This window comes from Balaenoptera acutorostrata, chromosome 6 (assembly GCF_949987535.1).
Source record: "Balaenoptera acutorostrata chromosome 6, mBalAcu1.1, whole genome shotgun sequence".
Lineage (NCBI taxonomy): Eukaryota > Metazoa > Chordata > Mammalia > Artiodactyla > Balaenopteridae > Balaenoptera > Balaenoptera acutorostrata.
In genome coordinates, this window is record NC_080069.1 from 31,043,405 (window position 1) to 31,057,403 (window position 13,999).

General features: G+C 36.0%; 1 protein-coding gene across 9 annotated transcripts in view; it reads left to right on the top strand.

The window, feature by feature from the left end:
* Nucleotides 1-13,999, top strand: part of MFSD14B (major facilitator superfamily domain containing 14B) — a 463,050-nt gene that overhangs the window by 442,591 nt on the left and 6,460 nt on the right. For all 9 annotated transcript variants that reach the window (XM_057548333.1, XM_057548335.1, XM_057548334.1 and 6 more), the window contains 5 exons: nt 988-1,115; nt 2,866-2,980; nt 8,193-8,411; nt 10,075-10,188; nt 12,861-12,932. In XM_057548333.1, coding sequence (XP_057404316.1) covers nt 988-1,115; nt 2,866-2,980; nt 8,193-8,411; nt 10,075-10,188; nt 12,861-12,932 — 648 coding nt within the window. The remainder of the gene's footprint in view (nt 1-987; nt 1,116-2,865; nt 2,981-8,192; nt 8,412-10,074; nt 10,189-12,860; nt 12,933-13,999) is intronic.

The following is a 13,999-nucleotide window of genomic DNA, read 5'->3' on the forward strand; positions in this document are numbered from 1 at the left end:
CCTTGGGGAGTGGAGGGATGATGGGAAAGCTTTGGACAGCTTCTTAGCAAAGATGGGAAGTGTGGGTGTTTGGTCAGGTTTATAGGGAACATTGTGCATGTTAAATGTCAAAGTAGGGAAGTCCATTTAGCTGTAGGCACAGAGCTCAGAAGAGAGATTGCAAAGCTGTTCATAATGTAGGTGGTGGTGGCCAAGTGTGCAGACAGAGCATGTAAAGGGAGGATGATAGCACCAACAGGGTCTGAGAGGCAAGCCTGTGGCCACCTCAAAGGACCCTGATTTCAAAAAGGAAATAGATATGGAAGTGACCAGCCAGCAGAGTGACTGGCAAATTGTGAGGAAGTGGTAAATGTGAGTTTCTTTACTTCCTTTGCTTATGTGTGGTGTTCTTGCTTCCCCTTAGCCTCAACTCTTTTTTCAAATCTTACGCAACTTGCATTATCTCTGTCCTAAGTTCACCAGGCAAATACAGCTTTAAGTTTGATGACAAGAAAATCTGCTTTTCTTATGGACATTTAGTATATGCATACTTATCCTGCTATCCCTATTAGTTTATCCCTTTGAGAGCAGAAGGTGTGTATTCATTTGAGTGTCTTCATTTCACCAGTTAATTCAGAGCTTTGCACATGATAGATATGCTATACATATTTATTAAAATGAATTAAGTGTCTGGCTTCTTTCCATACCCTTGGTGTGTGTTTACGTTATGGGCCAACTGTGGGTATATATATTTTACATCACCTCTCTTTTCCAGTTTCTCCCAGAAAACAAACTCTTATCCCTTTCTTCCCTCTCAAACAGCACGCTTAAAAATTTTGTTAGGATTTTTTTTTTTAATGACAGGTTGTATTTAATGTTTCAAATTACTCTGTTTTGGAGCCACTAAAATGAATTAGAGCATTTAGAAATGCATTTAGAAAATAAGAATCACAGGTAGTTGTGGGATCACATTATAAATCTGACCTTTGCGTCTGCTTTCTTCTCCAGGGCCTGCTCTCTTTTCTGAGTGCCCCACTCATAGGTGCGCTGTCTGATGTGTGGGGAAGGAAGCCCTTTCTCCTCGGCACCGTCTTCTTCACCTGCTTTCCAATTCCACTGATGAGGATCAGTCCATGGTGAGTGGCTAGGTCCTCCATCATGACTGTCTGTTTTGGATCACCTGTGGACAATACAGCTGCAGTGTGCTTTTTAACCTTTGCAAAGCAGTTGTACCTGTGTTTTCATTTGAACTCTTTGGTAATACTGAAAGCTAGTAGGCAGTTGCCATCATGCCCACCTAAGTTCTTCACTTAGGTGAAGAAATAGAAAGAAAAGATGTCTCGAAGGGCAGCTATTGTTGCCATGAGGTAAGTTACAAGATTGGGTCCTGGGAGGGGGCAGACAATCCCTGTACTCACTCAACTGTGACTCATTTGACTTTGAAAATGTGTTGTTTTTGTCAGCTCATTGCTCTGGGGCACTGACATGAACATAGTTTATATCAAAAGGCAGGAGTCACTTTTTTGTGTACTGTATTAAGACCAATAGCCTATTCTAAATCATAATGTGAATTTTAATTTGATCTCATTTTTTCATGATAAATAAGGAGAGAATAGTTAGCATGTAACCAAGGCTATTTAGTTAATAAAAATGGGTTGGAATTTGCACCTGAGCAGTAACTTAGTTTTTCTGGAGTACAGAGGATGGTATTTTGGCCAAAATTCCTGTTGCTGAGATGCTATTCCTATGTGAAGAACGTACTTTAGAATGGAGGGTTTTTGTGTTTCAGTTTCTCGGGGGTTTTTTAAAAATGCGATTAATAGTTTCGGAGGGGGGTGCTCATGTGAAAATACTCTCATTTGATTATCTGATAGGAATTTTATGTCAACATTTGTCATGTTACAAATGTGTTGGCTATCTATAATGAATCATTTTATTTCCTACCAGATGAATTTTTATAAAATACTTTTTGGTATTGAGTCTTTCTGTCCAAGAACAAGTCATGCTTTTCTGATGAATTAGGGTTTTTTTTTAATGTCCTCTCAATACCTTAAAATTTTTTCTTCAGATCTTTAAATGATTTTACCTCTTCTCTTCCAGTTTTCATGCTGCTGCTTCTGCTACTTGTGTAGACTAATGAATAATGTTAAATAAAAGTAATGATTATGGACCTATCTACCTCATATATATGAAGGAAATATAATGTTTCATCATCGAGTATTAAGCTACCTTTTGGGTTGAAAAATACTTGTTCCTATTTTATTTAGAGATTTTCTTTTTTAAAATCAAGGTTGAATGTCAAATTTTATTTGATGCCTTTTGCATCAGTGGAGATCATTTGAATTTTCTCCTTAGATCTACCAGCATGATGAATCATATTAATAGATTTCTAATATTGAAACATCCTTACATCCTAGGATTAAACCCTACTTTTTGTTCTGTGAGATTCTGTTTGCTAATATTTTAACTAGATTTTTTAAGCATCTATGCATATGATAGAAATTTTTCGTCTTAATTAAATTAATTTTTAAAATGCTTCCTGCTTTTGTGTATATGTATTTTTCTTAGCTAAAGCTAGGAAGTTTAGAAAGTTTTAATTTCTGTTCTGGCTACCTTTAAAAGTATAACTTTACTGCATACCCTTACTCTTTCATGTTTTTAAACTGCATTTACTAAAACCCCTTGAACAATGGCAAAATTAGTATGTTTCTCCTTCCTCTCCATCTTGATTATAATTTTATTAGTTGTCCTCTATATCTTTAAATATACATGTATTTTTTAAATTTATTTTTTGGCTTATAGTCTTTACATGATATCTTTGGCTTTGGTTATAAAAATGTGTATACACTACCTCTCTCATGGGTGTTTAAAATAATCTTTTTATAGGTGGTATTTTGCAATGATTTCCATGTCTGGAGTCTTCTCAGTCACGTTCTCTGTGATATTTGCCTATGTAGCTGATGTTACTCAGGAGCATGAGCGAAGTACTGCTTATGGATGGGTAAGATAATAGATTGTTTTTTAATCAGAGGAATAATGAGCATTCTACTAAAAATTCACTGGAAAGTGAGATTTTATTAAAATAGTGTTAAATATTGACTTATGTAAAAGAAAATCCAAAGCAATTGAAATAAAAAAGGAGACTTATGAGAAGTTAAAAATAGCAAGATAGAAATTGCTAGTAATTTGTTTTCTGGTTTTAGTGTTGGAAGATTGGCAGGATGTGTTGAGTTGTCAGTTGCGAAGTTTTTTTAAAGTTGGTTTGATTTGTTTCTTGTTAGCTAATCTCTTGAGGAACCATAAACAGTAAACAGGTGCTACGATCATAGCTCTCTGTGTACCTAATTAGAATTGGAGAGGTGATAAAACCTCAGCCATGTTAATCCATTGTTACTCTATTGCTAGGTGTGTGACTCAGGCACTTATTTGGGACATGGTACTACAGAAAAAGGACTACATTCATTCAGCAAATAATTGCTGAGTGTATAACAAAAGTTATAGGAGACCTTTTTTGGGTAATTGACAATCATTTCTAATTTTCTTAGGCAAGATAATGGCACTGTGGTTATGTAGGAGAAGAAAGACCTAAAGAAGATGGCAGGCTGAAGCCATTTAGGTCAGAGTGTCACAACTTTGAAAATTACTTAAGTGGTTCAAGGGGAAAAGATGACAGGCAAGCATTTGTGGGTATGTGTTCAATGTGTGAACCTCTTGGGGTAATTGGGTGTGGACAGGAAAAATTTTCCCTTCTTCCCTTTTAGGTTCTTTGGCCAGCATAATAATTAAATTGACGTAAGACAGATTAACAGGAGAAAAACAAATTTAATTTCATATGTATGGGAGTCCCACAAAGATGCGAGATACTCAAGGGAAGTCAGGCAATTGAGGCTTATATACCATCCTGAGCTAAGGAGAAAGAGGGTAGGGGTCTGGGGCTTCAAAGGGAAGGAAGACAATTCACAGGAAGATGAGGAGAGCAAATATCTGGTAAACAAATGTTTGCTATTCCATGCAGATAAGTCTGATATAAAAAGTTATCTTTACTATTTGCTCTCTTCCTGGCATAGACCTCCTGTCTAAATTCTTTTAGGCTGTTAAGAGAAAGGTAAAAAGCTTTTCCTGAGTTTCCTGGGTCTTAATTGCCTTCAGCTAAAAACAATCCACATGCCAAAGTGGCACATTTTGGGGTGGCTTATTCTGCTCCCCTTCAGCGTGCATTGTGCTCTTCTCTCAACTTTCCTGTGTTTGAAATGTTTATAGTAAGAAGATGGAAGAAGAAAGATGATCTGGCTGGGTTGTTGAATGTTTGGAGGGGGATTGAATGCCGGAAACTCAGGATACTTCTCTCCTGAGTCTTACTTTTTCTTTTAAATCCCACTTCCTGGAAGACAGTAAGTAGTCATTCAGTGTTGACTGAGTGAATAATTGTATGGATCAATGATGGACATATAAGTCAGTTACTGCTGTTACACAAAACACAACAGCAATTTTTACTTTGTTGACTTTAGACATCAGTAGTTTAAAAACTTCTCCTTCGACCCCACTTACCCTGTAGCTATTACTTGCTCTCTCCTTTCCTTCTTCCCTCCTCCCCTGAATGTTTCTCATGTCATGTCCTAAAACAGGGGCATCTCCAGAGTGCTGCGGAGGAGGACAGAGGGAGAAGCAGATAGGAAGGCTTCAAAGAAGGCAGGGTGTTCAAGGTGGGCTCTCAGGGTCGGTCAGCAGATTTGAGGGGTGCCAGAAACCTCATTTATCACACTTGTGCAGCTTTTCTCAACATCACAGAAAACACTCATTTCCCTCCAATTTCATTCGATTTTTGTTCCCTGCTTCCACCAGAAAAACCCCTCATGAAGCTGTTGTGCTAAGCAGTGGTACTTAAGGAAAGATTTCAGAGAGAGAGAGTTCCGGAACCAAAGTGATCATGACTTAGTTCCCCTGTCTCTAGCTCAGTTCTTCATCTGTAAAATGGCAGTTATAATAATGCCTGTTTGTAGGTATGTTGAGAGAAGTTAGTGAGAGGAGCGCCCTTCTGAAGTGTGCCCTCAACCAGCATGTAAGGCTTCCTGGACTTGGTCACAGGACTCAGGATTTGGTCAGTGGCTAACCTTTACATTTACCTTTACATGTCAGATGTTGAGATGACAAACCTGAAAAAATTAAAAGAAAAAAAGCTTGCAGGCTACCTTACAGATATAGGAGGATTTATTGCCAATTAATTACAGGATTGTCAATCAAGTCTAGCTGAAATTCTAAGAAGCATTTTGAGGTCTGTTAAAGAATATATATGTTTATCCTCCTTACTGAAACTCCTCCAGTAAACAAAGAAAAGTGGTAATTCTTTCAATGGCTGCAATAATGAATTTAAGTTAATGCTCATTGAGAGACTGCTGTGGTGAAGTCATCCTTTAGATTTATTCACCAGTGTCGTATTGAGTGTTAAATCAAAGAGGGATTTTAGATAAATACACAAACTAAGCAAGTAGGCTGCTTTAAGTTTTAAGAAAGATGCAACGTTTTACACAGAATTTCATGGGGCCATAGATTCTCAGAAACTCATTCAACAAGTATTTATTGAGCACCAACTGTGGCAGAGTAATGTAACTAATCAAATAAAACAATTAGGAAACCACTGCTGCTCCCTGTCCCCTTCTGATATTTGAAATTTGGTGACTAACCTTTTTACTTTCATTTCCATATTGCACATGATTAAATTGGCTCCCAGAGTATTCATTATTAAATATTTTAATAACAGATTTTTTCCCACTAAATTCCTATTGTTTCTCACTATTACTACATGTATATAATAATTATGTTTTACTTTTTGCATACTTGAAGAAATTAAACTGATCTTTAAGTATTATACCTGCTTCAGTGTACCACTAAGGGAATGGAGGGAGGAAGATTAGGGTATTATAGGTGGGCATTAGTAGACGGAGAGATGGGAGGAGGAAATCCTGAGCACTGTAGGACCTAACCAAATTGGGCTGTGTTAGGAGGAGGGGGTAGGCCTGCCCCTCTGTGTCTGAGAGCATTTGCCCTGCGGTACCATCTAAGTCAAGTTATGAAGCTTTCGGGTTTTCTGATACATAGACTTGTAAATAATAATGCTCGTGTCTTCTTCGTGTTTTGCAAGACTTAAAGATTCTCATTAAGATTTCTGCCTTTGGTAGTTTCTCCATGGCAATGTACAAATGTTTGAATTATGGAAATACCAGAAAATAGAGCACTTCTCCCTTAGAGCAGTGTTGCAGGATACATCACATGGATGGGAAAGATGAATTTAAAAGTTTACCATGGTTTGGAGTGCATCATTTATTGATAATGAGCATTAATCTCATAATCAATCATTCCTTATCCCCCTTGTTTATATCTGAAGTAGTTACTGTATCCCCTTCAAATTTGTGGGGGAGCTTAGTAGAAGGCAGTCATTTTCTATTCAAAACTGATGTATCATGTATTCTTACATATTAAATTATTGTTGTATAGATAATAATTTAATTCCATTGTTCTTAATGACCAAATCTTGAGTTATTGAACAATCTTTATCTTAGAAAATGTCCAATTGGCTAGAATAGAATTATGATAGTATAATTAGAAATGTCTGACAAATAATGAAATAAATGATTGAGTGTTTTCTTCTGTATACTCCATGATCTTTAGATTCTTTACACTTGGAATGCTGTGGAATTATAGAAGCAGTTTTAGCTGAAATTTAGGTCTAAGTCTGACTGCATTTTAGTGAGAAAGATTAACTTGAGAAATTGGAAGATGGCTTCCAGTTCTTGCTCATCTGTGTGAACTTAAGACATATATTGTTTCTTTATTTGTACATTGAGTTGTAGAATATCTTCTCAATTTACATACAGTAATTTGATAAGGATTAAGTAGTGGGAAACTGTTACGAATAAATGAATGAATGACCCATTTTGTGCAGGTATGATGTTGTTAGTATTAGCACCTGAGGACCCTGCAGCAGTGCTTCCGTAGCATGTGAGGATGCTGCAGCAGTGCTCCCATAGCTGTTTGCATGTCATTGCAATTTATAATATAAAGTTACATGATTGCCTTGACCTTCTTAAATAAAATGAAAAAAACCTGAAGGGCAGGAGCTCTGTCTTCTTATTTATCTGGCACATAGTAGATGCTCAATAAATATTGAACCAGGGAATTCCTGTTCCCCAAATTAGAATTCCCTATACCCCCTTTTTTTCCCCAGAAATTTTTTTACTTTTGGCTTTTATAATATTTTTAGTATAATACTAATTTCCAATACGTTGTATTTTCACATTCAGTTAGGGGGTGATGGATGAAGAAAAAGTGTTATTGCCTACCCAGGAGTCATAATTTCAATCATAGATAATGATTTCTGTAGTTTCTATTAAAATCCATTAGAAGTTTAAATAACCAACTTATTATAAATGTGCTTTTGGCACTCAGTCTGGTTATAATTTGGAGACTCCCCGTTTAAGCTTCTGAACATTCAGATTACATTTCAAAATAAAGGGAGCCTTCTACGTGCTTATATGAAAGCAGTGTGAAGAAGCTTCACATGGATTCAAGTTGCAAGGGTGATCAGTTGACTCAGTGGTCTCTGGTATTAGGTGGAGGTTGGGGGTGACAGCATGACAAAAGTCCCTAGCCTGGGGATTTCTCCATTTAAAAAGCTTTGACGTCTCCCTCAACAAATCTTTTTGGATTTTTTGTTGTTGTTATAGCTTTTTCTAAGATTACCAGAGATTTTTCCCCTCTCAGTGCTAATGAAATGGTGAAACAGTACATGTTTTTGGAAGATGAAATCAAGCCTAGTCTCTGAATAATTTGTAGATTTTATCATCAACCCTGCAGAAATTTTTTTCATACCTTTCTCTCTACATCCCCATTCCCCAAGTAAAGAAGATTAAAACATGTATATTTTATTTATGGGGGAGGTTTTACAATTTTTATTTCTAACAAATCATTATTTTGCATTCTTGTAGCTTTCTAGAATAACTCCAATTAGTTAATAGCTTGTGAACAAGTCCTTAAAACAAAATTACTTTCATTCTTTTTCATTCTTAAAAGTTGTGTGCAACACAATCCTTTTGTCTTTTTTAAGCCAGGGAAAGATGGCTTTAGGTATGTACCTGTGGGAACCTGGATGAGAACAGGAATATAGGTGTGCACCTGCAGCAGATGGGACCCTGGGTGAGAGTGTGCTTTTTCCATAGGTCTCAGCCACATTTGCAGCCAGTCTGGTCAGCAGCCCAGCCATTGGAGCATACCTGTCCGCCAGTTATGGAGACAGCCTTGTTGTGCTGGTGGCCACAGTGGTGGCTCTTCTGGACATCTGCTTCATCTTATTGGCTGTTCCAGAATCTTTGCCAGAGAAAATGAGACCTCTTTCCTGGGGAGCTCAGATTTCTTGGAAACAAGCAGACCCTTTTGCGGTAAATAAAAACATGAAAACATTTACTTTCCTAAATATCTTTCTAAGCCATGCAAATAAAAGAACATTCCTGCAGTCTCAAGCATCCTAGCAGTTGTTGATCTATTTTTTTCTCCAGTAAAAATAGAAAAAATGTATTTGCAAGTAAGGGACTGAGGTAGACTGTACACCAAGGAATATATAGAATTGCTACTTTTTAAGTCAAGCATGTTGTTATCCTATGGGAAGAGACAAGAAATGTCCAGTTTATCCCTGATGAAGACTTGGGAAAGAAGGGTTTTTTTCTTTTTGCATAGTTGTTTTCATCTTTCTTTTAACAAAATAAATGAAGGTGGACATTTGAAGTGGTTGTTTCGATTCACTTAAATTCAAAAAGGTTAAATGCATTTGGACCGACTAAAGTAGTTATTATCTAAGTTGTTAATATACACCCACGTTGAACTTGTCTTTTGCGGATTGAATGGAGTCTTTGTTTTCTCTTTTGTCATGGGGGAATCCCATTAACAACTAGAAAAAGTACTGAGAAGAAGAATCTTCTCTCCCCACCTTCTCTGGTTTGAAATTGTTCTTGAAGAAAATATGTGCGGAAAAAAAAACCCAGAGATTTGATATTTGCTTTTTTCCCTTAAGTTTACCTTTTAGGAAAAATACATATAAGAAAACTAACTCATGAGAAGTTCTTTTCTAAAAAGCTCCCTCATTGTATGACCTGGGGACCCTGCTCATTCTGTTTGTGCTGTAATGTCAGATATCAAGAAATAGGTGTGGAGAGAAGGAAACCAGGAGTGGAGGCAGTCAGACCTCCCACCTTGTCATGTACTGGTCAAGCTACACAGAGAAATTCCTCTATGTAGTGGAACTATTGTGGCTTACTTTTCAGGGCTGTTATGAGGATTGCAGTGAATGTATATAAATTAACCACTCTAGTGTCTGGTATATAGCAAGGTCCCAATAGACATTAGCTACTTTTGCTTTTAATTATATGAAGGTTACAGTTATGATGACCTAGAATGCACTGCAGAACTCTACACTCTGTAGACAACTTTTGGTGCACCTTTTGGTCTACTCAAACATCCTGTGTAGAGAGGAGTATAGGATTTTTGGACTAGGTTGTAACATTCAAAAAGTTGTTACTGGTCAGAGACTCTTGTCGTCACTGACCCCATGGCTGGAGCATATTTATTTGTCTACCAATTTTAAAGGCAAATTTAATACTAACATTTTAAAGAATAGAGTAAATTTATGTGTAATTAAAACACTGCTGTTTATGGCTTTAAAGGAGTTGTATTATGAATGAAAGAGAGAGATGAGATTTTCTTAAAAGGTTCTGGAGCAATGTTTTTTCAGGGTCTGTTCATAGCATGTTCAGGGTCTGTTTCAGGATGTGAACCAGTATTGTTAACAAAGATGAGCAAATTTTTTTTTAAAAAAAAGAGAGAGAGAAAGCTATAATATTTGAAACATACCTCTGAAATTAGGACTTCTAACCTCCTTTAAGAGATGGTGATAGATTTAATGTTAAGGCTCAATTCCTTTTATATATAATCCATTCATCTTTTGTTATCCACCTTAATAGATCAAAACAGTGCAGCCAATATCCCAGAATATCAGTGACATCAGTATCTATTTGCTTTTTATATGTTTCTATTTCTGCTTATTCCTAGTCACTGAAGAAAGTTGGAAAAGATTCTACCGTCTTACTAATCTGCATCACCGTTTTTCTTTCATACCTTCCTGAGGCTGGACAGTATTCAAGTTTTTTCCTTTATCTCAGGCAGGTGAGTAGTGAGTGCCTAGTAGCTTTTGAAAATGAGGAAAATCAGAGATTGGGGTCTGGCTAGAGGTATTTTGTGGGAGAACACTGTAGAGAAAAAAAAATGTGTTAACTTGCTTCTAGTTATAAATGTAGGTGCTGACATATAATTAGTAGTCAGGAAACCTTTAGTGCAATAATTTTTAAAATACAATAAAATGTTTACTGTGGAAAAAATTTCTTTGAGAGTTATACAGAAAGAGAATTAGTAGAAACAGAATTTATTAAATCTTTAATAATACCCATTAAATTTCACAGAGGGGTAAAGTTTATTTCAGAAGTGCCCTGACCCCCTGGGTCTGATCACAGCCAGCTTGCTTAGCCATCTATAGTAGGCCATAGCTCAACGCCACTGTAGACTGACTTCAAGGTGGCTCACAAACAATAACCAAAATAATCTTTTCTCCCTTCTGATTTTTCTCTTTAAAAATTTACACTTTACTTTGCCCTCCCCAAAAGGCAATTGACTTACGGCAATTAAAAAAAAAAAGTTCCCTTTTCCAACTGTTGTTTTAGGTCTCTGGGATTGCTAAGACCTGAGTTGCCTTCCACTGCAGTCCTGTCTTGGTCTTTTACTGATTTCACTGGAAGTCCTCCTCCTAAATTCCTCTATTTTTAGAGATATTTTTAAATAAAATTTGTTAAATTCTCCATGCTCATAGTTTTCCTGAGAGTATGAGACTACAATATTTTATACGGTGGCACGTTTAAGTAAAAATTTTTTTCAAGCAGTTTTATTTTTGTTTTGCTCATTATGGTGGGTGGATGCTGGAGATTTAGAGGGAAGAGTGGTGAGATAGTGTGGTTAATGTAGAAAATTATATATGCATACATTAAATTACATTAAATTTGCATTTAATGTAGAAAATAATGTAGGAAAAATGGGAACGTCCAAGGAAGAAAGTGAAAAAACATGTCTCCTTCTCAAAGTGTTCAACATAGAGTTCCCAGCAAATCTATTTCTAGGTATATAGCCAAGAGAATTGAAAACACATACCTATACAAAAACTGTTACACAAATTATTATTCATAGTAGCCAAAAAGTAGAAACTACCCATATGCCTATTAACTGATGAAATGGATCAACAAATGTGAAATAGCTATACAATGGAATGTTATTATTTGGCAGTAAAAAGCAATGAAGCACTGATACATGCTACAACATGGGTGAACTTTGAAAACATTATTATAAGTGAAAGAAACCAGACCATATATAGTATGATTCCATTTGTATGAAATGCTCAGAATAAATAAATCCATAGAGATAGAAAGTAGATTATTGGCTGGGTGGTAGAGTAGGCTGGAGGAATGGGAATCCTAATGGGGTACCATGTTTCTTTGAGGAGTGATGAGAGCTTTTAAAATTGATCATGGTGATAATTTCCCAACTCTGTGAATATAAAACTAAAACCATTGAATTGTACACTTGTAATGGGTGAATTGTATGGTACTTTAATTCTGTCTCAATAAAGCTGTTTTAAAAAATATATTTACAGGGGGTGTGGGGAGGGGTGGACTGGGAGTTTGGGGTTAGTAGATGCAAACTATTACATATAGAATGGATGGACAACAGGGTCCTACTGTATAGCACAAGGAACTATATATTCAGTGTCCTGGGATAAACCGTAATGGAAAAGAATATAAAAGAGAATGTGTATTATGTATAACTGAGTCACTTTGCTGTACAGCAGAAACTGACACATTGTAAATCAACAATACTTCAATTAAAAATATATATATATTTACAAATTAGACTGAGAAATAGATTCCAATTTTTTAAAATTGCATTTGATTAGAGAGTAATAGGATATTGTTAATGTCAGCAGCACTGGTTTGGGAACCAGAGGTTCTAGCTCTAACTCTTTTTATTAGCTAGTTGTGTAACTTGAAGCAAGACGGTCATTTATGAAATGTGAAGATTGTATACAATAACTTTTAAAGTTTTTTTCTGAATTTTATAAAGTTTCAATAGATAGGGCAAATAAAAACTTGATATTTAAACCTTAAAAGTTTTAGTAGGCATTTCAGAGCTGCTGTTAAGATTAAGAGGCTTAGAAATCATTACCAGCTAACTTTGGCTGCTCATTAGAATTAGAATCACCGTGGAAGCTTTTTAAAACATACCTGTGTCTGGGCCCAGAGAGTCTGATTCAATTGGTCTCAAGTGGATTCCAGCATCTCATTTCTCCCCTCTCCCTTCTTCTCTTCTCCCCTTCTCGGTTGCCCACATGATTTTAATGTGCAGCCAAAGTTGAGAGCCACCGACTTTGCCAGTGAGCATACTCTGTGTTGGCAGCATCAAAAATCGAATCATTTTCTTCATGTTCTCTCTAACGCTTGATAATGTTATATTTGTCTCTTGGTGGGTTGCAGATGGGGATGGATATGAAAAAAATAGGTAGGCCTACAATAGAAAATATTATCTTAATATTTAATATTTGTTTGCTTGTAATTATTTCTTATGACAGATTTAGATATAAATTATTGGTTAAATAGGTTCAACTTTGAGCACTGCCAAATTTGCCATTGTCAAGGTTTTATGAACTTTCCTCAACTATTTTATTCTATGGCTTTAATGGAACATAACATTCCTTATTTTTATAATATCTGTATTACAAAGTGTTTTCATTTCCACAGGTCATAGGTTTTGGATCTGTTAAAATTGCAGCATTCATAGCTATGGTAGGAATTCTGTCTATTGTGGCTCAGGTGAGTGTTATTTTACCCATCCCTTTTTTTTTTTTTTTTTTAATGTTTTTAATCTGAAGTAACTGTAGATTCATAGGAAGCTGCAAAGAAATATTCATGGAGATCTCCTGCACCGCTACCTCAGTTCCCCTCCTCCTCTGCCATGGTAACATCTTGTGCCCTATGGTATAATATCAAACCCAGTAAACTGACATGGATACAGACCATAGAGTTATTCCATTTTTAATAGAATCTTAAGGTTATGATTTAGGAGGAATTTAACACAACTTTTCAATACTTTGTAGAGTACATGTTGTTACCTCTAATGGATCAATTCAGCAAATAAAAATTTGCTTTTACAACCACCAACCACAATCTAACTCCAGTATTGCAAAATTAACCAGAAAAATGTTTCAATATTATTTTAATATTGAAAAGTAATGAAGGTGAAAAGCAGAAATGAAATTTTGTAACTATTACAATCCTTGCTGTCCCCAGGACTGAAGAAATGTGGTAAGTCAGTACATTAGGATATATGTAATGAGTAAAGAGTATTTATTAAATGTTTCCTCATCTATTATAGGACCACAAAAGGCAGGGCATATGTGCTTTTAAATTAATTCATTGATATGCTTAGATGCGTTCACTATATCATATGGGACTGTTACGAGGCTATTTCCCTGGAACAGCTATATGCTGCTTTAAAGCATGGTAGGCCAGGTGGAGCACTCTTCTGTGATAACTCTCTCAAAGAGAAATGAGAAGGCTGCAAAACTGCTTTGCCCAAATATTAGAATTGACAAGGCTCATAAGAATGCATCAAACCCAGGGCCTTTTATTTTTTTTTAACTGTATCAGCAAATGTAAATTTGCTTGTAAATTTGATTTTGGCTTGTTTTTTATATTAACTCTGGTTAGTCGATTAGCCCAGATTCATCTTTTATCCTATGCCTTTTCAGGCTATCTCACCTAATTTTTTAGCAGAGTATATATTTGTTAAAATCACATTTCTATCAGTCCAACTTTGTGAAACTGTTAACCCCCACCAAAATCCCACATACTCTGTAAATGTTCATCAGGTGTTTGCT